The sequence below is a fragment of the Brassica napus genome, chromosome A5 (assembly GCF_020379485.1).
Source record: "Brassica napus cultivar Da-Ae chromosome A5, Da-Ae, whole genome shotgun sequence".
Classification (NCBI taxonomy): domain Eukaryota; kingdom Viridiplantae; phylum Streptophyta; class Magnoliopsida; order Brassicales; family Brassicaceae; genus Brassica; species Brassica napus.
In genome coordinates, this window is record NC_063438.1 from 27,758,465 (window position 1) to 27,783,429 (window position 24,965).

Sequence of the window (24,965 nt, forward strand, 5' to 3'; positions counted from 1 at the left end):
TTCCATACTCTCTCTATTATCGTTTTTCAAACGCTCAAACTTGTTAAAAAAGTAGTATTAAAGCCACCCAAAGCTTGAACGTAGTTAACTAACTAAACATACAAAAGAGTTTTAACTATTCAGACTTGGGGTTTGGTTTGTAAGAAGTATGTGGTCTTGATGATAAAGGGAAAACAATCTCAGAAAGGTTCTGGAAACTTCCTCTATCATACATATTCCGTTTCACTATAGCTTGAGCTTTGGCCTCTGCTTCATCATCATGATGGGCAGAGGATCTTCCACAAAGCCCAAAGCATTTGCGTTTCTTCACTTGACAGTACGGCGTTCCGGCCTTGAGAGCCGCAGAGGTTGCCTTTGCATCACTGAGCTTCTTCCTCAAGCTTATGTACTCTCTCCATTTAAATGTCTATCCAAAAACACACAAACCCCCACAAAACTGTTATTTTAGCGGGAGAAAGATGATATGACATATAACTCAGGAGATGGGTGAATCTTTTTTAACAAACCTCGTTAGTAGTTGTGTTGGTTAAGCAGAGTTTTAAGTGGTAAGCAAAGAAGCCAGCGAGGAGGAGAGAAACAATGGCTAGAAACACCATCACAAGTATTTGGGTGTTGTATGTACCAGCCAGCCACTGTTTCCAAGATATTCAAAATTTGATAATACACTATTAGACTTTCACATATGAGCAATCAAAGAGATTGAGAGTTACTACTAGCCTGTAAAACTCGAGGAGCTAAGTTGCGGAAAGAACTATCTACACCGTAATAGACTGCACAAAAGAGAGAGACTGTAAGTTTAGTAAGATATGACTGTTTAACACAACAAGGTCAAGTTTGATGTCTACCTGTTAAGATATGCACAACACGGAGTTCTTTAACTCGTCCAGCAAGAACAAACCCAATAGCTATTGCACCGTACAAGCAAAGAAGAAAATGCCTACAAAATCACTAAAAGAACCATCAATTTATCATACAAAACAAAGAATCTTCCAAGTAATTATTCAAAGAATGAAAGCTTTACCAAAAGAGGAAAGCCATGAAATATCTAGTATTCCTTTCTCCAATACAGTTATTCTGAAACCGGTAGACGAAAAAGCTAACATCAAGAAATGTAAAGAATATAAAAGAAGTAAACAGAGCATGGTGGCTTAAGCACTAACCATCCAGCCACAGTGATGGTCAAACCGAGCTACACATCGGTTACATATACTGCAATGCTTGGATCTAGCTGGCCTGGACAAAAAAGTAAAAGCTTAACACAAATCATATACCGTTCTTTAATTAGCTTACCAAATAATGTCGTTGATGCACTCACTTTGGGATTCTACAAGTAGAACACTCCTTCTCAGAGTAAATGATATCATCATACGGGTAAGCAGAGATGTACTGCGAAACATTCTCAGCATTAACGGTACCTGGATCACAAAAGCTTGTCAATAAGAAAAGTATAACACCGACAACAACAGCCAGAAAGCTTGTGTACCTACAACATACAATACAAAGATTCTATGAGGATAACATATAAAACTCTGGACTTACAATGTTGAAAAGGTAAAAGAAGGAAGGAATGGCTTATTACTTGTGAACAACGCCAATATAGTATCCAGGTATATAGATGAAGGAAGACTTTGCAATCACAAAGTATACTGATCCAATAATGCCTATGTATATGATCTACAAAAAATAATAATTAGATTATAAAGTTTGCCACTTTGTGTTAATCACAGGTAAGCATCAAGATTCATCTGCTACTAAACCAAGAAGAAAGATACAAACTTGCAATATGGGATTAGGACGGTCGCAACAGAACTGCTCCACCGTTAAGACAACGTCCGTACCCTTGGAACCAAACACCATTCCGACAAACCTCCTGCAAGACAGAACACGATCAACTCTAAATAAAAAAAAAAAGATCAAACTTTGAATAAGGTTAGAGGAGGAAGAGTTTACAGTAAGTAGTGATAGGCGCCGCGAGTGAGGAAGTAGTGAGTCCATTGAAAAGGTGTGCCTTTGAAGATTGGCCATTGACCGCAGAGGAAAGAGATGATCACAGTCAACGTCATGATCCCGTGAACTACCAATAGCCACTGTACCGCCATTGTCGCCTCTGAGAGCGATGATGATGATGCTCCGATATCGTCGGAGAAGTCAAAAACTCTTTTTATATTTGTGGGGGCTTATTATACAGTTTCAGAATATTAGGGGCCGATTTGAAAATCAGGTAAAAAAAGGGTATAACTGCAATATTTTCCATCTCTTAAATAACAGAGCACAACATGCTTTTAAACTAGGCATGCGCATTTTGCCGGGCACCGAGAACCCGAACCGGATCCAGAAGTACCTATTGGGTATACTTAATTTGGACCCGTGATTTTCGGTTTGGGTCTGCATTCTGCCTGAGATCCGATCGGATACCCGAAATATCCGAAACTTCTGGTATATATTGGGTATATTTAGTTGTTCGAGTATATTTTTGGTATCATAAATATTTTTTTTTAAGTTTTGTAATCGGGTTTTTGGGAATAATTTCGGGTTTTGGGTAAATTTTTAGATTGTCAGAAATATAATTAGGATATTTGAATGAAATTTTGGGTATTTTTAAATTTTCGGATCAGATTTTGGATAAAAAACTTTGGTAATTTTTTAGGTTTTTGGTATTTCTTTCAGGTCTTCAGGTATTTTCGACTTCTAAATATTCTAAATCCGAAATATATCCAAAAATTATGAATATTTTGTGTGTACATAAATTATAGATCCAAACCGATTCGGATCTGACATGAACTGACCGAACCCATAAGACGCAAAAAAACTCGGACTTGACAAAAACCCAACCCGATGATCCGAATACCGAGACCTATTTTAAACTCATAACATATTTTTAGATCAAAATACAAAGGCTTCATGTTTAACAAAACAAACTAAACATAAAAAAGACACAGATCGAGTTCCTTATGCATCTTAAGCATATACAGTACATAAATACTTGAAAAGACACATCAACACAACATACTAAGCAAAAACGAGAGCAAGAACATGGACTTGTAACGAAATTCATGATTACAAAAGGCTCACGTTTGACAAAACAAACTAAAACATAAAAGACAGTTCCTTTCTTCGCACGAAACTCAAACTATGCCCCCCCCCCTACTCCTCTTGTTTAACCTCAGAAGCTTCAAGATAATCCCTCGGAATAGCAGCAGGGTCTAGCTCAAAAGAGCCAGCTGGGACACCTTTTCTTTCATCTCCAGTCAATACAAAAGATGGGACTCTATGCGAAAACCTAAGCATCTCATCACATCTCACCATCATTTGCAAGACTCCATTCTGCTCAGCGAGCTCGTACACCGACGTGAACCCTTCCACTCTCCCTAGGTACGCCACTCCAATGCCTCCACTGTCCAACTCAGACACGACTTGGACGAAGTCGTAGCTATAAGAGCGCTTTTGCTGCTTCTTCCAATCTCTGAAGAGAGCCCATGTCTCGCCTTTCCTCGGGTTTACGGTGATGATGCTCTTCTTCTTCTTGCCAGTTCCTCCTATGTGATCCATCAAATGAGAGAACGTCAAGTGGCTCTTTACGGTTCTTTCGCCGTACTTGAACTCTCCACAAGAGATGGGGATGTGACTCTTTTGTTTTGACTCGAGCCATGTGACTTCCACTCTCATCTCAAGCTCCAGGACTTTCTTGATCTTAGCGTATAGCCGAGGCATGTGGTCTAAGGGATCGTAGAGAGCCCATACTTGGCCCACGGAGAAAGAGCTCATCGTGTTGTTGAAGTTGTTGAAGTCTGCGTCGAGGCAGTTGTATGGCTCCGGATCCTCATCATCATCAGCTTCATCGTCGTCTGTGGAGTCAAGAATCACACAGTCCAAATCTGTTTCCTTCTCTCTATCTTCATGGTTGTGTTCTCTAATGGATTTGAGTCTTTTTACACTGTGAGTGAGAGGATCATTCTCAGCAAAGAGTGATGTCTCAGGTTCCTCTCTTGATCTCTTTCTACTCTCAGTTTGTTTTGATAGCTCATCCAACTCTTTCTCCTTACGTTCAAGCTCCTTCTCCTTGAGCTCAAGAGACCTCATCTTGGCTTCAATCTCTTTGGCCTCTGAGTCTTGTCTCAGCTGAAACTTCTCTTCCCTCTTCTCCATCTCATTAGACTTCTCCTTGATGGTTTCATCAAGCAACCTTTGAACCTTCTCCCTTGCTTCAACCTCACTCATTATCTCTTCAACACTCTTCTCCTTTAGCTCAAGCTCCTTCCTCTTCACCTCAACATCTTTAGCTTTGAGCTGAAACTCCTCTTCCCTCTTCTCCATCTCATTAGACCTCTCCTTGAAGGTTTCATCAAGCAACCTTCTCTCTTTCTCAAGCTCCTTCCTCTTCACTTCAACATCTTTGGCTTTGAGTTCAAAATCCTCTTCCCTCTTCTCCATCTCATCACATCTCTCTTGAACATTCTCACCAAGCACTCTAACCACCTCCTCCCTCTCTTCAAGCCTCTCTTCCCTAACTCGAAACTCTCTGTCTACCTCTTCAACCATCTGCATCTCGAGAACAAGTATCAGCAACTCCGCCTCCAAACACCGTCTCAAATCAGATTCCTTTTCTTTCTCCTCCATCTCCAGAGACTGTTTCCTCACAGACTCCACCATCATCTCCTTGTACTCTCTCACCTGACCCGAGAGATCTAGCATCCCAGTAGCTGTCTCAGCAGCACGACTCAAGCACCGTTCCACTAACTCCTCATCCCACCTATAAAGTTTAGCGTTCCCATCAGACAAAAACAGAGAAACTCAAAACACATTCTTATATTGTCTTAAAAGGAAGAGACTTTACTGATACTCAGGATCCAGCTCCGGCAGTGATGACTCTGGTTCCATACTTAGCGTTAAAAAGATCGAAACTTTAAGACTGTGGACAAGAAGAGAGAAGGTCTGATGAAAGAAAGGAGCTTCCTTTTAGCTTATAGTTAGAGAGAAGAGAAGAAAGGCAGAGTCTTTTTGAGCTCTTTACTTGAAATGGAAGGGAGAAAGAAAGCACAGACCTTTCTTATTTCGTGCAATTTTTTTGAATTTAAGACCGTTGGATGAAGTTAGGAGATCTTAGCCGTTGGATTGTTGATACAAGATGATGTAAGATTTTTGCTTTGACTGACAGTGTTAGTACGTATTTTTGTTGTTTCCAGCCGTTGGATTGGGTTTTTTTACTACAATTTATTGAGATTTTATTTATCTAATTCAAATTGGGCAAATGTCAATAATAGCACCTTTTGAAGTTTATGTCTCAAAAATAGCACTAGAAGGAGAAAGTCACAAAAATGACATTCATTAAAGGGTAAAATATCCCTAATACCTTTGTTTAAATTAAATAAATAAACAAAAATAAATAAAAATAAATAAAATAAAAATAAATAAAATAAAATAAAAAAATAAAAATAAAAAAGAATTTTTTTTTATAGTTTCAGATTATATGTTTTCAGATTCGAAATTTTTATAATTTTTTTTTTGAAATTTTTTTTATTTTTTTTTTCAAATTTTCTTTTTATAATTTAAAAATACTTTTTGAAACTGTTTTTAAAATTTTTATTTTTTATTTTAATATTTATTTTTTATAAAATTTTAAACCCTAATTCCAAAACCCCACCCCTTAACTCTAAACTCTAAGGTTTGGATTAATTAACCCAAGGGTATAAGTGTATATTTACTTCTTTAATGAAACCTATTTTTGTGACTTTGAGCCTTGAGTGCTACTTTGGGAACAAAAACTTGGTTTGGTGCTATCCTAGTCTTTTTCTCATTCAAATTTTGCATTTTACTTCAAACAAATCAAAAGAACTTACACAATGATTTAAAAAAAATAAAAATATATATATGTAAGAAGCAGTTTCACTATCCCAACATTCATCTTTATGTATTATCCATAATGGTGTAGAAGCAATCAAACTAACAGAAGAAGCTCAAGGACCATAACAAGCAAATGAAGGAAGAAAAAAAGAAGTTCATATGATTCATCAAATCACTTCAGTTCATTGTGCATCTTCAACATACATACAATACTTTAAAAAAAGACACATCAGACTTGCACTGAACTTAAACTCTCTCTTGTTTAACCTTCAAAGGTTCAAGACAGTCTTTAGGAATAGCAGCAGGGTCAAGCTCAAAAGATCCAGCAGGGACACCTTTCTTCTCATCTCCAGTCAACTTGAAAGATGGAACTCTATGCGAAAACCTAAGCATCTCATCAGACGGTATCATCATTTTCAAGAGTCCATGCTGCTCAGCAAGTTCGTACACTGAAGTGAATCCCTCCACTCTCCCTAGATAAGCAACTCCAACGCCATGATCACTGTCCAGCTCAGACTCGATTTGCACAAAGTCATATCCATACGGACGCTTGTGCTGCTTCCAATCTCTGAAAAGAGCCCATGTCTCACCTTTCCTCGGGTTTATGGAGACTGTCTTCTTTCCAGTTCTGACGTGAGGCATCTCGTGAGAAAACATCAAGTGGCTGCTTGTGGTTTTGTCTCCATACTTGAATTCTCCACAAGCGATTGGAGCTGGTTTTGATTCAAGCCATCTAATGCCAACTCTCAGCTTAGGTTCCAGAATTTTCCTGATCCGAGCGTAGTACCGAGGCATTTCATCTGAAGGATCATAGAGAGCCCATACTTGTCCCACAGCGAAAGAGCTTATTGTGTTGTTGTTGAAAGTGTTGAAGTCTGCATCAGGACAAGAGTATGGCTCAGGATCCTCATCAGAAGCTGTTTCCTTCTCTTTAGCATCATGTTTGTGTTTTTTTCTAGTGAGGCAATCTTCATCTCTGGATCTCTTTCTACTCTTTGCTCGTTCCTCTCTTTCTTCAAGCTGCTTCTCCTTGAGCTCAAGAGAATGCCTTTTCACTTCAATCTCTCTAGCTTCTGCTTCTTGTTTCTGGTTCCTCTTCTCAATCTCAGTAGATTCCTCCTTCTGCCTCTCTTCAACACTCTTCTCCTTGACCTCTAGAGACTCCCTCTTCACTTCTAACTCCTCTTCCCTCTTCTTCAGCTCATCTTCCCTCGCTTCAAGCTCCTGTTTCTTCACTTGAACCTCTTTCTTCAGCTCTTCATGCTTCTTTGCGACCTCTTCTTCGGTCTGCATCTCGAGAGCCAACATCATCACATGTGTCTCCAGAGAGTGCTTCATATCAGATTCCTCTTCTTTCTTCTTAGCCTCTAGGACATGCTTCCTTACAGTCTCCTCATCGACGCATACGCCTCCTCGTATTCTTTCCACTGACGCTTTAAATCGATAACCTCTAAAGCCTGCTCTGTGACCTGAGTCATGAACCGTTCTATTGACACTTGTTCGATCATCGTGACTCTAAAAGTATAAGTAATCATGTGAGACCAAACACACAACACAACACATTACAGGAAAGAAACTAGTTCACTCTATGTCCCTACAAGTTAGAAGCTTTACCCATGTTCAGATCCAACTGGTTCCATGGTGATGTAGAAACTTCCTTCGTCTTTAACTTACAAAGACAAAAGCAAAAGACAAGAATGACGTCAATTGCTTTTGGGTTTAGACTGTGGACTGTCACTTGTTGGTAGTAGCCGTTGGATTGGATTTTAATTCATTGAGATTTATATCAACTCATCTGTGGTTAAAATTTGAGTGACTGCATAATCAAACCAACTTAAAAAAAAAATCTTTATAACCAATTATTAAATAATCTTACAAAGAAACCAGTTTCATTATGCCAATAGCAAATGATTAATAAAGATTTTTATTCATATAAGCTATTGGTCTTGCACCTGATTTTGATAAATGATTATTGATTAATAACCGTGGCTATTATACGTCACAAATGATTAACAAAGTTTCTACTTTATTAATAAAGATATTTTATTCATATGAGAGAAATGTCTCTTTCTTATAAACTCAAAACCAGGCATTCTTAAAAAGACTCCAACAAATGATCTATCAAACTCGATCCCTGGATGTTTCTACTTTATTAAACCTTTCAGCAACATCTTCAAGTAAGAAGAAAAGCAAAAATCAATCAACTGAAGGAAAAGTATAAATAGAGTTTAGTATACATTAATACAAATGAAGAATGTGTTTACAAATTTTAAAACAACACTAAGATCATAGGCTTCAATATATAAAACATTTTCCAAAATTCAATATTTTCGTTGGGGTTAACACATAGATTTTGAGAAAAATTCAAAAATATGAAAATACTGTTTTAATTCATAGTTGCATCCTTCACTAACATATTATGAAGTTCAAAGATGTTTGGAACTTTTGTTGTCTCCTTTTCTCTAGAAAATAGCGATTTTATAGGGGTTATTCCACCAATTTAGAGGGTACTATTTATTTTTACTAAATTAATTGATAAAAAATTAAAACGATGTCCATGTATCATGATATAGAGTTTAGTATACATTAATAGAAATGTTGAATGTATTTAGAAATTTTAAAACAACACTAAGATCATAGGATTCAGTATATTGAAATTTTTTTCGAAAATTCAATACTTTTGTAGGGGTTAACACATAGATTTTGAGAAAAAAATAAAAAATATGAAAATACCTTTTTAATTTATAGTTGCATCCTTCACTAACGTATGATTAAGTTCAAAGAGGTTTGAAACTTTTATTGTCTCCATTTTCTTTAGAAAATAGCGATTTTATAGTTGTTAGTCCACCAATTTAGAGAGTATTATGAAGTTTTACTAAATTAATTGACCAAAAATTATAACGATGTTCATGTACCATGAAAGAGACTTTAATATACATTAATACAAATAAAAAATGTGTTTAGAAATTTAAAAACAACACTAAAGATCATAGGCTTCAATATATAGAGCATTTACCGAAAAATTCGATATTTTAGTAAGGGTTAACACATAGATTTTGAGAAAAATTCAAAAATATGAAAATACTGTTTTAATGCATAGTTACATCCGTCACTAACATATAACGAAATTCAAAAAGGTTTAGAACTTTTGTTATTTCCGTTTCTCTAGAAAATAGTGATTTTATAGTGGTTAGTCCACCAATTTAAGAAGTATTATGAAGATTTACTAAATTAATTGATAATAAATTAAAACGATGTCCATGTACCATGAAAGAGAGTTCAATATACATTAATAAAAATGTTAAATGTGTTTAGAAATTTTAAAACAACACTAAAGATCATAGGCTTCAGTATATAGAGCATTTACCGAAAAATTTGATATTTTCGTAGGGGTTTAACATATAGATTTTGAGAAAAAATTCAAAAATATGAAAATACTGTTTTAATTCATAGTTGCATTGTTCACTAACATATGATGAAGTTTAAAGAGGTTTGAAACTTTTGTTGTCTCCGTTTCTCTAAAAAATATCGATTTTATAGTTGTTAGTCCACCAATTAACGGAGTATTATAAAGTTTTACTAAATTAATTGATAAAAAATGAAAACTATTTCAGTAACAGATTGATCAAAATGGATAAGAGAGAATGTCCATGCACACACACAACAGCTCTAAGTAATGTTTTAAAGCTAAAACGATAGAAGTGGTAATGCAAATTGCCACATACGTACAGAGTAGGTTATGTAGCTATAAAAGCAAAACGAGTATATAAAGTGAGAAGAATACCAACCAAAACATACTTTTAGTTACATAACACATTTAGTTTCTGATGAACAGTTCATGATCTAGCAAGCATCATAGTGAAAGACTTTCTCTCTCTAAAAGAAGAGCGAAGCCAATATTTATTCACTTCATTTGTATAGATATTTTTTGTCAATATATGTATATTCTTATGTTTTATCAATATACCATAGAGAAAATAGGAATAGCTAGGAAAACATTTAAAACCATAAATAAAGATTGAAATTTCATCTATGCATGTTTTTTTTAAATGTTTCTAAAGAAATTTGTTCATAAAAATATTTATTGTTATAGGTAACCCTTATGTTTGTCACTATATGGTACTATCACCCATCTCAATGTTTTTTGGACTCTATGCAAATTCAGTTGTTCACTTTTACTAGAACAAATATTAAATAGTTTGCAGAAAGGCTCTAAATTTTTTTAAAGAAAATTCTAAGCTCTTAGCTAAAAACTTGTAAGAAAATTATGGATCTTATGCAAATGCACTTCTTGCACATGCCTAGAGACAATGCATGGAATACTATGGGCATGGTAGTATGGTAGTCAAAAAACAAAAATTCTTCAATGAGAACAGAGAGAAAATAAATTTCTCTAGAAAATCTATAAACATAAAACTTATAAAAAATTATAACATAAATACGGAAATTTAACTAATGCGTGTTTTTAATGTTTGTAGAAAAAGTTGTTCATGAAAATTATTATATGTGGTATTAAAAAATAAGAAAGTATTCAAATAGGCAAAACATCATATCTATATTTACTTTGACTAGGAATTAATATAAGACTCTATATTTATATTTACTTTGACTAAAAATATTTTAAAGATTGGAATGTCATCAATGATTTTTATTTAAGAGATAATTTAATTAATTTTGTAATAAAAATTACTAATTAAGTAAGACATTGCTATAAGAATATATATGCATTTACTTTGACTAGGAATTACATATTTACTTAGCGTAGGTATTAAATATTGGTTTGACTAAAAAAATCACATTTGCGTTATATTTGCCTATAAATATAATGTAATCCGAAAGCTAGATCATCAGTTAAAGTATATTTCTCTTCAATCATCTCAAACCCAAAGAAAATATATAAAACATGAAGATCTCTTTCTCTTCTGTTCTCTTTGTACTCATGGTTGTTTTCATCATTTCTTCTTCAGGTAAATTTTATTATTTGCTTAGAAAATTTCTCTACAAACAAAAATTGTGTTGTATTCTTACATCAACTGAAAATTTTGTTAACGTAAATGTTTGTTTTTGCTTTATTTTGTTACAATTTTAATTAATAGGAAACAATAAAATGGTAGGAGAAGCAAACGACTGTTTCCAAACGTGGACGTGTGAAGGAGGAAGTAAATGCAGAGAAAAGTGCACGGCTGAATACAAAGGGATTGGAAGGTGTGATGAGATCACTGCTCCTATAGTTCCTCCCCAATGTAATTGCTATTATCCTTGCTAGTATCTCTATATGTACAACAAATAATGCTTCTTCTACATTAATAATTTGTAAACGTTTTATCTGTTAAAAATTATGTGATTCAAAGAATAAATTATCTTAAAGGTGAATGATGTGTTTATCTATAGTCTCTTGTCCTCTCTGATCTATTTCCTCTTCCACAATCTTCAATCCAAATTTTCGATAATAATTAATAATAATGTAATGTTTCACCGTATTAGTATGCGGAAAATCGAATTTAATCAAGAAATAATCGTATTAAGTATCAAGTTTCGAAGCCAAATCAAACCAGAGAAACAATAATATTGTTATTACCGATTTTGTTACACAACAATTCACATAGAATTTTTATAATTCAAGGAGTAATTTTTATTTACATATTCGTAGTTCTGGAAAATATCAAACAGAGTATGGTGCAGTGCTCAATTCAGATGTCATATTCTTTGCTTCACGTCTCACCAAGTCGAATAATTGAGTTGATATTGTAATGTTCTCCACCACTAGGGAAAACCACCTTTAAAACCGGACAATAACCAAAGTTATTGTCTTATTCCTCTTCTTTGTTTGTCTATAGTTCAATGTGTTTGTCTATAGTTCATTCTAAATTTTCTAGTGCACAGGGTTAACGAATAGATTTTGAAAAAATTCAAAAAATATGAAAATACTGTTTTAATGTATAGTTGCATAGGAAGATCAAAGAAGTTTGGAACATTTATTGTCACCGTTTAGAGATTTTATAGTGGTTAGTCCACCAATTTAGGGTGTATTATGAAGTTTTACTAAATTAATTGACAAAAAATTAAAATGATATCCATGTACCATGAAAAATAGTTTAATATACATTAATACAAATGTAGAATGTGTTTAGAAATTTTAAAGCAGCACAAAAGATCATAGGCTTCAGTATATAGATCATTTACCAAAAAAATTAATATTTTCATAAGAGTTACACATAGATTTTGAGAAAAAATAAAAAAATAAAAAAATATTGTTTTAAAGCATAGTTGGATCATTCACTAACATATGATGAAGGTGAAAGAAGTTTGAAACTTTTGTTGTCTCTGTTTCTCTAGAAAATAGTGATAATATAGTGGTTAGTCCACCAATTTAGGGAGTATTACGAAGTTTTACTAAATTAATTAATAAAAAATTAAAACGATGCCCATGTACTATGAAAGATAGTTTAATATACATTGATACAAATGTAGAACGTGTTTGGAAATTTTAAAACAACACTAAAGATCATAGGCTTCAATATATATAACATTTACCGAAAGACTCAATATTTTCGTAGGGGTTAACACATATATTTAGAGAAAAATTCAAAAATATGAAAATACATTTTTAATCTATAGTTGCATCCTTCACTAACATATGATGAATGTCAAAGAAGTTTGGTACTTTTGTTGTCTCTGTTTCTCTAGAAAATAGCTATTTTATAGCAGCTAGTCCAATAATTTAGGGAGTATTATGAAGTTTTACTAAATTAATTGACAAAAAATTAGAACGATGCCCGTGTACCATGAAAGAGAATTTAATATACATTAATACAAATGTAGAATGTGTTTAGAAATTTTAAATAACACTAAAGATCATAGGCTTCGGCATATATAATATTTACAAAAAAACTCAATATTTTCGTAGGGACACACATAGATTTGGAGAAAAATGTAAAAATATGAATATACTGTTTTAATGCATAGTTCATCGTCCAATAACATATGATGAAGGTCAAAGAGTTTTGGAACCTTTGTTGTGTCCGTTTTTCTAGAAAATAGCGATTTTATAGTAGTTAATCCACCAATTTATGGAGTATTATGAAGTTTTACTAAATTAATTGATAAAAAATTAAAATGATGTCCATGTACCATGAAAGACAGTTTAATAAAAATTAATACAATTGTAGAATGTGTTTAGAAATTTTAAAACAACACTAAAGATCACAGGTTTCAGTATATAAAGCATTTACCGAAAAATCAATATTTTCGTAGGGGTTGTTAACACATAGATTTTCAAAAAAATTCAAAAATATGAAAATACTGTTTTAATGCATAGTTGCATCCTTCACTAACATATCATGAAGTTCAAAGAGGTTTGAAACTTTTGTTGTCTCCGTTTCTCTAGACAATATCGATTTTATAGTTGTAAGTCCACCAACTAACGGAGTATTATGAAGTTTTACTAAATTAATTGATAAAAAAATAAAAACGATGCCCATATACTATGAAATAGAGTTTAGTATACATTAATACAAGTGAAAAATGTGTTTACAAATTTTAAAACAACACTAAGATCATAGGCTTCAATATATAAAACATTTTCCAAAATTCAATATTTTCGTTAGGGTTAACACATAGATTTTGAGAAAAAATAAAAATATGAAAATACTGTTTTAATTCATAGTTGCATCCTTCACTAACATATTATGAAGTTCAAAGATGTTTGGAACTTTTGTTTTCTCCCTTTCTCTAGAAAATAGCGATTTTATAGGGGGTTATTCCACCAATTTAGAGGGTACTATTTATTTTTACTAAATTAATTGATAAAAAATTAAAACGATGTCCATGTATCATGATATATAGTTTAGTATACATTAATAGAAATGTTGAATGTCTTTAGAAATTTTAAAACAACACTAAGATCATAGGATTCAGTATATTGAAATGTTTTTCGAAAATTCAATATTTTTGTAGGGGTTAACACATAGATTTTGAGAAAAAATAAAAATATGAAAATACCTTTTTAATTTATAGTTGCATCCTTCACTAACATATGATTAAGTTCAAAGAGGTTTGAAACTTTTATTGTCTCCATTTTTTTTAGAAAATAGCGATTTTATAGTTGTTAGTCCACCAATTTAGAGAGTATTATGAAGTTTTACTAAATTAATTGACCAAAAATTATAACGATGTTCATGTACCATGAAAGAGACTTTAATATAAATTAATACAAATAAATAATGTGTTTAGAAATTTAAAAACAACACTAAAGATCATAGGCTTCAATATATAGAGCATTTACCGAAACATTCGATATTTTAGTAAGGGTTAACACATAGATTTTGAGAAAAATTCAAAAATATGAAAATACTGTTTTAATGCATAGTTACATCCGTCACTAACATATAACGAAAGTCAAAGAGGTTTACAACTTTTGTTGTTTCCGTTTCTCTAGAAAATAGTGATTTTATAGTGGTTAGCCAACCAATTTAAGAAGTATTATGAAGATTTACTAAATTAATTGATAATAAATTAAAACGATGTCCATGTACCATGAAAGAGAGTTCAATATACATTAATAAAAATGTTAAATGTGTTTAGAAATTTTAAAACAACACTAAAGATCATAGGCTTCAGTATATAGAGCATTTACCGAAAAATTTGATATTTTCGTAGGGGTTAACACATAGATTTTGAGAAAAAATTCAAAAATATAAAAATACTGTTTTAATTCATAGTTGCATTTTTCACTAACATATGATGAAGTTTAAAGAGGTTTGAAACTTTTGTTGTCTCCGTTTCTCTAGAAAATATCGATTTTATAGTTGTTAGTCCACCAATTAACGGAGTATTATAAAGTTTTACTAAATTAATTGATAAAAAATGAAAACTATTTCAGTAACAGATTGATCCAAATGGATAAGAGAGAATGTCCATGCACACACACAACAGCTCTAAGTAATGTTTTAAAGCTAAAACGATAGAAGTGGTAATGCAAATTGCCACATACGTACAGAGTAGGTTATGTAGCTATAAAAGCAAAACGAGTATATAAAGTGAGAAGAATACCAACCAAAACATACTTTTAGTTACATAACACATTTAGTTTCTGATGAACAGTTCATGATCTAGCAAGCATCATAGTGAAAGACTTTCTCTCTCTAAAAGAAGAGCGAAGCCAATATTTATTCACTTCATTTGTATAGATATTTTTTTGTCAATATATGTATATTCTTATGTTTTATCAATATACCATAGAGAAAATAGGCATAGCTAGGAAAACATTTAAAACCATAAATAAAGATTGAAATTTCATCTATGCATGTTTTTTTTAAATGTTTCTAAAGAAATTTGTTCATAAAAATATTTATTGTTATAGGTAACCCTTATGTTTGTCACTATATGGTACTATCACCCATCTCAATGTTTTTTGGACTCTATGCAAATTCAGTTGTTCACTTTTACTAGAACAAATATTAAATAGTTTGCAGAAAGGCTCTAAATTTTTTTTAAAGAAAATTCTAAGCTCTTAGCTAAAAACTTGTAAGAAAATTATGGATCTTATGCAAATGCACTTCTTGCACATTCCTAGAGACAATGCATGGAATACTATGGGCATGGTAGTATGGTAGTCAAAAAACAAAAATTCTTCAATGAGAACAGAGAGAAAATAAATTTCTCTAGAAAATCTATAAACATAAAACTTATAAAAAATTATAACATAAATACGGAAATTTAACTAATGCGTGTTTTTAATGTTTGTAGAAAAAGTTGTTCATGAAAATTATTATATGTGGTATTAAAAAATAAGAAAGTATTCAAATAGGCAAAACATCATATCTATATTTACTTTGACTAGGAATTAATATAAGACTCTATATTTATATTTACTTTGACTAAAAATATTTTAAAGATTGGAATGTCATCAATGATTTTTATTTAAGAGATAATTTAATTAATTTTGTAATAAAAATTACTAATTAAGTAAGACATTGCTATAAGAATATATATGCATTTACTTTGACTAGGAATTACATATTTACTTAGCGTAGGTATTAAATATTGGTTTGACTAAAAAAATCACATTTGCGCTATATTTGCCTATAAATATAATGTAATCCGAAAGCTAGATCATCAGTTAAAGTATATTTCTCTTCAATCATCTCAAACCCAAAGAAAATATATAAAACATGAAGATCTCTTTCTCTTCTGTTCTCTTTGTACTCATGGTTGTTTTCATCATTTCTTCTTCAGGTAAATTTTATTATTTGCTTAGAAAATTTCTCTACAAACAAAAATTGTGTTGTATTCTTACATCAACTGAAAATTTTGTTAACGTAAATGTTTGTTTTTGCTTTATTTTGTTACAATTTTAATTAATAGGAAACAAGAAAATGGTAGGAGAAGCAAACGACTGTTTCCAAACGTGGACGTGTGAAGGAGGAAGTAAATGCAGAGAAAAGTGCACGGCTGAATACAAAGGGATTGGAAGGTGTGATGAGATCACTGCTCCTATAGTTCCTCCCCAATGTAATTGCTATTATCCTTGCTAGTATCTCTATATGTACAACAAATAATGCTTCTTCTACATTAATAATTTGTAAACGTTTTATCTGTTAAAAATTATGTGATTCAAAGAATAAATTATCTTAAAGGTGAATGATGTGTTTATCTATAGTCTCTTGTGCTCTCTGATCTATTTCCTCTTCCACAATCTTCAATCCAAATTTTCGATAATAATTAATAATAATGTAATGTTTCACCGTATTAGTATGCGGAAAATCGAATTTAATCAAGAAATAATCGTATTAAGTATCAAGTTTCGAAGCCAAATCAAACCAGAGAAACAATAATATTGTTATTACCGATTTTGTTACACAACAATTCACATAGAATTTTTATAATTCAAGGAGTAATTTTTATTTACATATTCGTAGTTCTGGAAAATATCAAACAGAGTATGGTGCAGTGCTCAATTCAGATGTCATATTCTTTGCTTCACGTCTCACCAAGTCGAATAATTGAGTTGATATTGTAATGTTCTCCACCACTAGGGAAAACCACCTTTAAAACCGGACAATAACCAAAGTTATTGTCTTATTCCTCTTCTTTGTTTGTCTATAGTTCAATGTGTTTGTCTATAGTTCATTCTAAATTTTCTAGTGCACAGGGTTAACGAATAGATTTTGAGAAAATTCAAAAAATATGAAAATACTGTTTTAATGTATAGTTGCATAGGAAGATCAAAGAAGTTTGGAACATTTATTGTCACCGTTTAGAGATTTTATAGTGGTTAGTCCACCAATTTAGGGTGTATTATGAAGTTTTACTAAATTAATTGACAAAAAATTAAAATGATATCCATGTACCATGAAAAATAGTTTAATATACATTAATACAAATGTAGAATGTGTTTAGAAATTTTAAAGCAGCACAAAAGATCATAGGCTTCAGTATATAAAGCATTTTCCAAAATTCAATATTTTCGTAGGGGTTAACACATAGATTTTGAGAAAAATTCAAAAATATGAAAATACTATTATAATTCATAGTTGCGTCCTTCACTAATATATGATGAAGTTCAAAGATGTTTGGAACTTTTGTTGTCTTCCTTTCTCTAGAAAATAGCGATTTTATAGGGGTTATTCCACCAATTTAGAGGGTACTATTTATTTTTACTAAATTAATTGATAAAAAATTAAAACGATGTCCATGTATCATGATGTAGAGTTTAGTATACATTAATAGAAATTTTGAATGTGTTTAGAAATTTTAAAACAACACTAAGATCATAGGCTTCAGTATATTGAAATTTTTTTCGAAAATTCAATATTTTTGTAGGGGTTAACACATAGATTTTGAGAAAAAATAAAAAATATGAAAATACCTTTTCAATTTATAGTTGCATCCTTCACTAACATATGATTAAGTTCAAAGAGGTTTGAAACTTTTATTGTCTCCATTTCTTTAGAAAATAGCGATTTTATAGTTGTTAGTCCACCAATTTAGAGAGTATTATGAAGTTTTACTAAATTAATTGACCAAAAATTATAACGATGTTCATGTACCATGAAAGAGACTTTAATATACATTAATACAAATAAATAATTTGTTTAGAAATTTAAAAACAACACTAAAGATCATAGGCTTCAATATATAGAGCATTTACCGAAAAATTCGATATTTTAGTAAGGGTTAACACATAGATTTTGAGAAAAATTCAAAAATATGAAAATACTGTTTTAATGCATAGTTACATCCGTCACTAACATATAACGAAAGTCAAAGAGGTTTAGAACTTTTGTTGTTTCCGTTTCTCTAGAAAATAGTGATTTTATAGTGGTTAGTCCACCAATTTAAGAAGTATTATGAAGATTTACTAAATTAATTGATAATAAATTAAAATGATGCCCATGTACCATGAAAGAGAGTTCAATATACATTAATAAAAATGTTAAATGTGTTTAGAAATTTTAAAACAACACTAAAGATCATAGGCTTCAGTATATAGAGCATTTACCGAAAAATTTGATATTTTCGTAGGGGTTAACACACAGATTTTGAGAAAAAATTCAAAAATATGAAAATACTGTTTTAATTCATAGTTGCATTGTTCACTAACATATGATGAAGTTTAAATAGGTTTGAAACTTTTGTTGTCTCCGTTTCTCTAGAAAATATCGATTTTATAGTTGTTAGTCCACCAATTAACGGAGTATTATAAAGTTTTACTAAATTAATTGATAAAAAATGAAAACTATTTCAGTAACAGATTGATCAAAATGGATAAGAGAGAATGTCCATGCACACACACAACAGCTCTAAGTAATGTTTTAAAGCTAAAACGATAGAAGTGGTAATGCAAATTGCCACATAACGTACAGAGTAGGTTATGTAGCTATAAAAGCAAAACGAGTATATAAAGTGAGAAGAGTACCAACCAAAACATACTTTTAGTTACATAACACATTTAGTTTCTGATGAACAGTTCATGATCTAGCAAGCATCATAGTGAAAGACTTTCTCTCTCTAAAAGAAGAGCGAAGCCAATATTTATTCACTTCATTTGTATAGATATTTTTTTGTCAATATATGTATATTCTTATGTTTTATCAATATACCATAGAGAAAATAGGAATAGCTAGGAAAACATTTAAAACCATAAATAAAGATTGAAATTTCATCTATGCGTGTTTTTTTTTAAATGTTTCTAAAGAAATTTGTTCATAAAAATATTTATTGTTATAGGTAACCCTTATGTTTGTCACTATATGGTACTATCACCCATCTCAATGTTTTTTGGACTCTATGCAAATTCAGTTGTTCACTTTTACTAGAACAAATATTAAATAGTTTGCAGAAAGGCTCTAAATTTTTTTAAAGAAAATTCTAAGCTCTTAGCTAAAAACTTGTAAGAAAATTATGGATCTTATGCAAATGCACTTCTTGCACATGCCTAGAGACAATGCATGGAATACTATGGGCATGGTAGTATGGTAGTCAAAAAACAAAAATTCTTCAATGAGAACAGAGAGAAAATAAATTTCTCTAGAAAATCTATAAACATAAAACTTATAAAAAATTATAACATAAATACGGAAATTTAACTAATGCGTGTTTTTAATGTTTGTAGAAAAAGTTGTTCATGAAAATTATTATATGTGGTATTAAAAAATAAGAAAGTATTCAAATAGGCAAAACATCATATCTATATTTACTTTGACTAGGAATTAATATAAGACTCTATATTTATATTTACTTTGACTAAAAATATTTTAAAGATTGGAATGTCATCAATGATTTTTATTTAAGAGATAATTTAATTAATTTTGTAATAAAAATTACTAATTAAGTAAGACATTGCTATAAGAATATATATGCATTTACTTTGACTAGGAATTACATATTTACTTAGCGTAGGTATTAAATATTGGTTTGACTAAAAAAATCACATTTGCGCTATATTTGCCTATAAATATAATGTAATCCGAAAGCTAGATCATCAGTTAAAGTATATTTCTCTTCAATCATCTCAAACCCAAAGAAAATATATAAAACATGAAGATCTCTTTCTCTTCTGTTCTCTTTGTACTCATGGTTGTTTTCATCATTTCTTCTTCAGGTAAATTTTATTATTTGCTTAGAAAATTTCTCTACAAACAAAAATTGTGTTGTATTCTTACATCAACTGAAAATTTTGTTAACGTAAATGTTTGTTTTTGCTTTATTTTGTTACAATTTTAATTAATAGGAAACAAGAAAATGGTAGGAGAAGCAAACGACTGTTTCCAAACGTGGACGTGTGAAGGAGGAAGTAAATGCAGAGAAAAGTGCACGGCTGAATACAAAGGGATTGGAAGGTGTGATGAGATCACTGCTCCTATAGTTCCTCCCCAATGTAATTGCTATTATCCTTGCTAGTATCTCTATATGTACAACAAATAATGCTTCTTCTACATTAATAATTTGTAAACGTTTTATCTGTTAAAAATTATGTGATTCAAAGAATAAATTATCTTAAAGGTGAATGATGTGTTTATCTATAGTCTCTTGTCCTCTCTGATCTATTTCCTCTTCCACAATCTTCAATCCAAATTTTCGATAATAATTAATAATAATGTAATGTTTCACCGTATTAGTATGCGGAAAATCGAATTTAAACAAGAAATAATCGTATTAAGTATCAAGTTTCGACACCAAATCAAACCAGAGAAACAATAATATTGTTATTACCGATTTTGTTACACAAAAATTCACATAGAATTTTTATAATTCAAGGAGTAATTTTTATTTACATATTCGTAGTTCTGGAAAATATCAAACAGAGTATGGTGCAGTGCTCAATTCAGATGTCATATTCTTTGCTTCACGTCTCACCAAGTCGAATAATTGAGTTGATATTGTAATGTTCTCCACCACTAGGGAAAACCACCTTTAAAACCGGACAATAACCAAAGTTATTATCTTATTCCTCTTCTTTGTTTGTCTGTAGTTCAATGTGTTTGTCTATAGTTCATTCTAAATTTTCTAGTGCACAGGGTTAACGAATATATTTTGAGAAAAATTAAAAAAATATGAAAATACTGTTTTAATGTATAGTTGCATAGGAAGATCAAAGAAGTTTGGAACATTTGTTGTCACCGTTTAGAGATTTTATAGTGGTTAGTCCACCAATTTAGGGTGTATTATGAAGTTTTACTAAATTAATTGATAAAAAATAAAAACGATGCCCATATACTATGAAATAGAGTTTAGTATACATTAATACAAATGAAGAATGTGTTTACAAATTTTAAAACAACACTAAGATCATAGGCTTCAATATATAAAGCATTTTCCAAAATTCAATATTTTTGTAGGGGTTAACACATAGATTTTGAGAAAAATTCAAAAATATGAAAATACTGTTTTAATTCATAGTTGCGTCCTTCACTAATATATGATGAAGTTCAAAGATGTTTGAAACTTTTGTTGTCTTCCTTTCTCTAGAAATTAGCGATTTTATAGGGGTTATTCCACCAATTTAGAGGGTACTATGTATTTTTACTAAATTAATTGATAAAAAATTAAAACGATGTCCATGTATCATGATATAGAGTTTAGTATACATTAATAGAAATGTTGAATGTGTTTAGAAATTTTAAAACAACACTAAGATCATAGGCTTCAGTATATTGAATTTTTTTTCGAAAATTCAATATTTTTGTAGGGGTTAACACATAGATTTTGAGAAAAATAAAAAAATATGAAAATACCTTTTTAGTTTATAGTTGCATCCTTCACTAACATATGATTAAGTTCAAAGAGGTTTGAAACTTTTATTGTCTCCATTTCTTTAGAAAATAGCGATTTTATTGTTAGTCCACCAATTTAGAGAGTATTATGAAGTTTTACTAAATTAATTGACCAAAAATTATAACGATGTTCATGTACCATGAAAGAGACTTTAATATACATTAATACAAATAAATAATGTGTTTAGAAATTTAAAAACAACACTAAAGATCATAGGCTTCAATATATAGAGCATTTACCAAAAAATTCGATATTTTAGTAAGGGTTAACACATAGATTTTGAGAAAAAAATCAAAAATATGAAAATACTGTTTTAATGCATAGTTACATCCGTCACTAACATATAACGAAAGTCAAAGAGGTTTAGAACTTTTGTTGTTTCCGTTTCTCTAGAAAATAGTGATTTTATAGTGGTTAGTCCACCAATTTAAGAAGTATTATGAAGATTTACTAAATTAATTGATAATAAATTAAAACGATGCCCATGTACCATGAAAGAGAGTTCAATATACATTAATAAAAATGTTAAATGTGTTTAGAAATTTTAAAACAACACTAAAGATCATAGGCTTCAGTATATAGAGCATTTGCCGAAAAATTTGATATTTTCGTAGGGGTTAACACATAGATTTTGAGAAAAATTCAAAAATATGAAAATACTGTTTTAATTCATATTTGCATTGTTCACTAACATATGATGAAGTTTAAAGAGGTTTGAAACTTTTGTTGTCTCCGTTTCTCTAGAAAATATCGATTTTATAGTTGTTAGTCCACCAATTAACGGAGTATTATGAAGTTTTACTAAATTAATTGATAAAAAATGAAAATGATGCCCATGTACCATGAAATAATGTTTAGTATACATTAATACAAATAAAGAATGTGTTTACAAGTTTTAAAATAACACTAAGATCATAGGCTTCAATATATAAAGCATTTACCAAAAATTCAATATTTTCGTAGGGATTACACATAGAATTTGAGAAAAAATTCAAAAATATGAAAATATTGTTTTCATTCATAGTTGCATCCTTAACTAACATATGATGAAGTTCAAAGAGGTTTGGAACTTTTGTTGTCTCCGTTTATCTAGAAAATAGCGATTTTATAGGGGTTAGTCCACCAATTTATAGAGTATTTTGTAGTTTTACTAAATTAATTGATAAAAAATTAAAACGATGTCCATGTATCATGAAATAGAGTTTAATATACATTAATGGAAATGTTTAATGTGTTTAGAAATTTTAAAACAACACTAAGATCATAGGCTTCAGTATATTGAGCATGTACCGAAAATTCAATATTTTCGTAGGGTTAACACATAGATTTTGAGAAAAAATAAAAAATAAGAAAATATTTTTTTAATTTATAGTTGCATCCTTCACTAACATATGATGAAGTTTAAAGAGGTTTGGAACTTTTGTTGTCTCCGTTTCTCTAAAAATAGCGATTTTATAGTTGTTAGTCCACCAATATATGGAGTATTATGAAGTTTTACCAAACTAATTGACCAAAAATTATAAAAATGTCCATGTACCATGAAAGGGAGTTTAATATACATTAATACAAATATATAATGTGTTTAAAATTTTAAAAAGAACACTAAAAATCATAGGCTTCAGTATATAAAGCATTTACCGAAAAATTAGATATTTTCGTAAGGGTTAACACATAGATTTTGAAAAAAAATTCAAAAATATGAAAATATTGTTTTAATGCATAGTTGCATCTTTCACTAACATAAAATGAAGGTCAAATAGATTTGGAATTTTTGTTGTCTCCGTTCCTCTACAAAATAGCCATTTTATAGTAGTCCACAAATTGAGGGAATATTATGAAGTTTTACTAAATTAATTGATAAAAAATTAAAACAATTCTCATGTACCATAAAATAGGGTTTAGTATACATTAATACAAATGTAGAATGCGTTTAGAAATTTTAAAACAACACTAAATATCATAGGCTTCAGTATATATAGCATTTACCAAAAATTCAATATTTTCGTAGGGATTAACACACAGATTTTGAGAAAAAATCAAAAATATGAAAATGCTGTTTTAATTCATAGTTGCATCCTTCACTAACATATGATGAAGTTTAAAGAGGTTTGAACTTTTGTTGCCTTTGTTTCTCTAGAAAATATCGATTTTATAGTTGTTAGTCCACCAATTAACGGAGTATTATGAAGTTTTACTAAATTAATTGATAAAAAATGAAAACGATGCCCATGTACCATGAAATAATGTTTAGTATACATTAATACAAATTAAGAATGTGTTTACAAGTTTTAAAACAACACTAAGATCATAGGCTTCAATATATAGAGTATTTACCAAAAATTCAATATTTTCGTAGGGGTTAGTTAAACACATAGATTTTGAGAAAAATTCAAAAATATGAAAATACTGTTTTAATTCATAGTTGCATCCTTCACTAACATATGATGAAGTTCAAAGAGGTTTGAAACTTTTGTTGTCTCCGTTTCTCTAGAAAATAGCGATTTTATAGGGGTTAGTCCACCAATTTAGAGAGTATTATGTAGTTTTACTAAATTAATTGATAAAAAAATAAAACGATGTCCATGTATCATGAAATAGAGTTTAATATACATTAATAGAAATTTTGAATGTGTTTAGAAATTTTAAAACAACACTAAGATCATAAGCCTCAGTATATTGAGCATTTACTGAAAATTTAATATTTTCGTAGGGGTTAACACATAGAATTTGAAAAAAAATCAAAAATATGAAAATATTTTTTTTAATTTATAGTTGGAACCTTCACTAACATATGATGAAGTTTAAATAGGTTTGGAACTTTTGGTGTCTCCGTTTCTCTAGAAAGTATCGATTTTATAGCTGTTAATCCAACAATTTAGGGAGTATTATGAAGTTTTACTAAATTAATTGACCAAAAATTATAACGATGTCCATGTACCATGAAAGAGAGTTTAATATACATTATTACAAATATATAATGTGTTTTAGAAATTTAAAAACAACACTAAAGATCATAGGCTTCAGTATATAGAGCATTTACCGAAAAATTCGATATTTTCGTAAGGCTTAACACTTAGATTTTGAGAAAAATTCAAAAAATGAAAAGACTGTTTTAATTCATAGTTGCATCATTCACTAACATATGATGAAGTTTAAAGAAGTTTGAAACTTTTGTTGTCTCCGTTTCTCTAGAAAATATAGATTTTATAGTTGTTAGTCCACCAATTAATGGAGTATTATGAAGTTTTACTAAATTAATTGATAAAAATGAAAATGATGCCCATGTACCATGAAATAATGTTTAGTATACATTAATACAAATGAATAATGTGTTTACAAGTTTTAAA

The 24,965-nt window shown here is 30.4% G+C and overlaps 5 protein-coding genes across 5 annotated transcripts; 2 read left to right on the forward strand and 3 right to left on the reverse strand.

Annotated features, from left to right (window-relative positions):
- Positions 1-40: 40 nt before the first annotated feature.
- LOC106453073 (probable protein S-acyltransferase 17) lies at positions 41-2,144 on the reverse strand. The gene is made up of 10 exons (XM_013895303.3): positions 1,951-2,144; positions 1,777-1,870; positions 1,580-1,674; positions 1,316-1,483; positions 1,161-1,233; positions 1,022-1,074; positions 846-937; positions 718-770; positions 507-632; positions 41-406 (listed from the first exon to the last, which is right to left on the reverse strand). The coding sequence occupies exons 1-10, from the start codon at positions 2,097-2,099 to the stop codon at positions 116-118; spliced, it is 1,194 nt and encodes a 397-aa protein (XP_013750757.2). The 5' UTR covers positions 2,100-2,144; the 3' UTR covers positions 41-115.
- Positions 2,145-3,144: 1,000 nt separating this feature from the next.
- On the reverse strand, positions 3,145-4,997 carry LOC106453074 (flagellar attachment zone protein 1-like). Its single transcript, XM_013895304.3, has 2 exons — positions 4,835-4,997; positions 3,145-4,750 (listed from the first exon to the last, which is right to left on the reverse strand). The coding sequence occupies exons 1-2, from the start codon at positions 4,876-4,878 to the stop codon at positions 3,145-3,147; spliced, it is 1,650 nt and encodes a 549-aa protein (XP_013750758.2). The 5' UTR covers positions 4,879-4,997.
- A 987-nt stretch (positions 4,998-5,984) lies between these two features.
- LOC106454347 (caldesmon-like) lies at positions 5,985-8,076 on the reverse strand. The gene has a single exon (XM_048780172.1). It carries the CDS (start codon positions 7,177-7,179, stop codon positions 6,088-6,090), a length of 1,092 nt encoding a protein of 363 aa, XP_048636129.1. The 5' UTR covers positions 7,180-8,076; the 3' UTR covers positions 5,985-6,087.
- A 7,885-nt stretch (positions 8,077-15,961) lies between these two features.
- On the forward strand, positions 15,962-16,483 carry LOC125609150 (putative defensin-like protein 184). The gene is made up of 2 exons (XM_048780173.1): positions 15,962-16,077; positions 16,207-16,483. The coding sequence occupies exons 1-2, from the start codon at positions 16,014-16,016 to the stop codon at positions 16,374-16,376; spliced, it is 234 nt and encodes a 77-aa protein (XP_048636130.1). The 5' UTR covers positions 15,962-16,013; the 3' UTR covers positions 16,377-16,483.
- Positions 16,484-19,829: 3,346 nt separating this feature from the next.
- Positions 19,830-20,351, forward strand: LOC111216103 (putative defensin-like protein 184). Its single transcript, XM_022720410.2, has 2 exons — positions 19,830-19,945; positions 20,075-20,351. The coding sequence occupies exons 1-2, from the start codon at positions 19,882-19,884 to the stop codon at positions 20,242-20,244; spliced, it is 234 nt and encodes a 77-aa protein (XP_022576131.2). The 5' UTR covers positions 19,830-19,881; the 3' UTR covers positions 20,245-20,351.
- Positions 20,352-24,965: the final 4,614 nt, after the last annotated feature.

Bases quoted from the DNA above. Each gene is read 5' to 3' on its own strand.
- LOC106453073 (XM_013895303.3), bottom strand. From the start codon at position 2,099: ATGGCGGTACAGTGGCTATTGGTAGTTCACGGGATCATGACGTTGACT. The intron at 771-845 runs GTAGACATCAAA...TCTTTTGTGCAG, and splicing joins TGTTGTGCATATCTTAACAG to TCTATTACGGTGTAGATAGT. The intron at 407-506 runs GTTTGTTAAAAA...GTTTTTGGATAG, and splicing joins CCAACACAACTACTAACGAG to ACATTTAAATGGAGAGAGTA.
- LOC106453074 (XM_013895304.3), bottom strand. From the start codon at position 4,878: ATGGAACCAGAGTCATCACTGCCGGAGCTGGATCCTGAGTATCA. The intron at 4,751-4,834 runs GTAAAGTCTCTT...TAAACTTTATAG, and splicing joins GAGCTGGATCCTGAGTATCA to GTGGGATGAGGAGTTAGTGG.
- LOC106454347 (XM_048780172.1), bottom strand. From the start codon at position 7,179: ATGAAGCACTCTCTGGAGACACATGTGATGATGTTGGCTCTCGAGATG.
- LOC125609150 (XM_048780173.1), top strand. From the start codon at position 16,014: ATGAAGATCTCTTTCTCTTCTGTTCTCTTTGTACTCATGGTTGTTTTC. The intron at 16,078-16,206 runs GTAAATTTTATT...TTTAATTAATAG, and splicing joins TTTCATCATTTCTTCTTCAG to GAAACAAGAAAATGGTAGGA.
- LOC111216103 (XM_022720410.2), top strand. From the start codon at position 19,882: ATGAAGATCTCTTTCTCTTCTGTTCTCTTTGTACTCATGGTTGTTTTC. The intron at 19,946-20,074 runs GTAAATTTTATT...TTTAATTAATAG, and splicing joins TTTCATCATTTCTTCTTCAG to GAAACAAGAAAATGGTAGGA.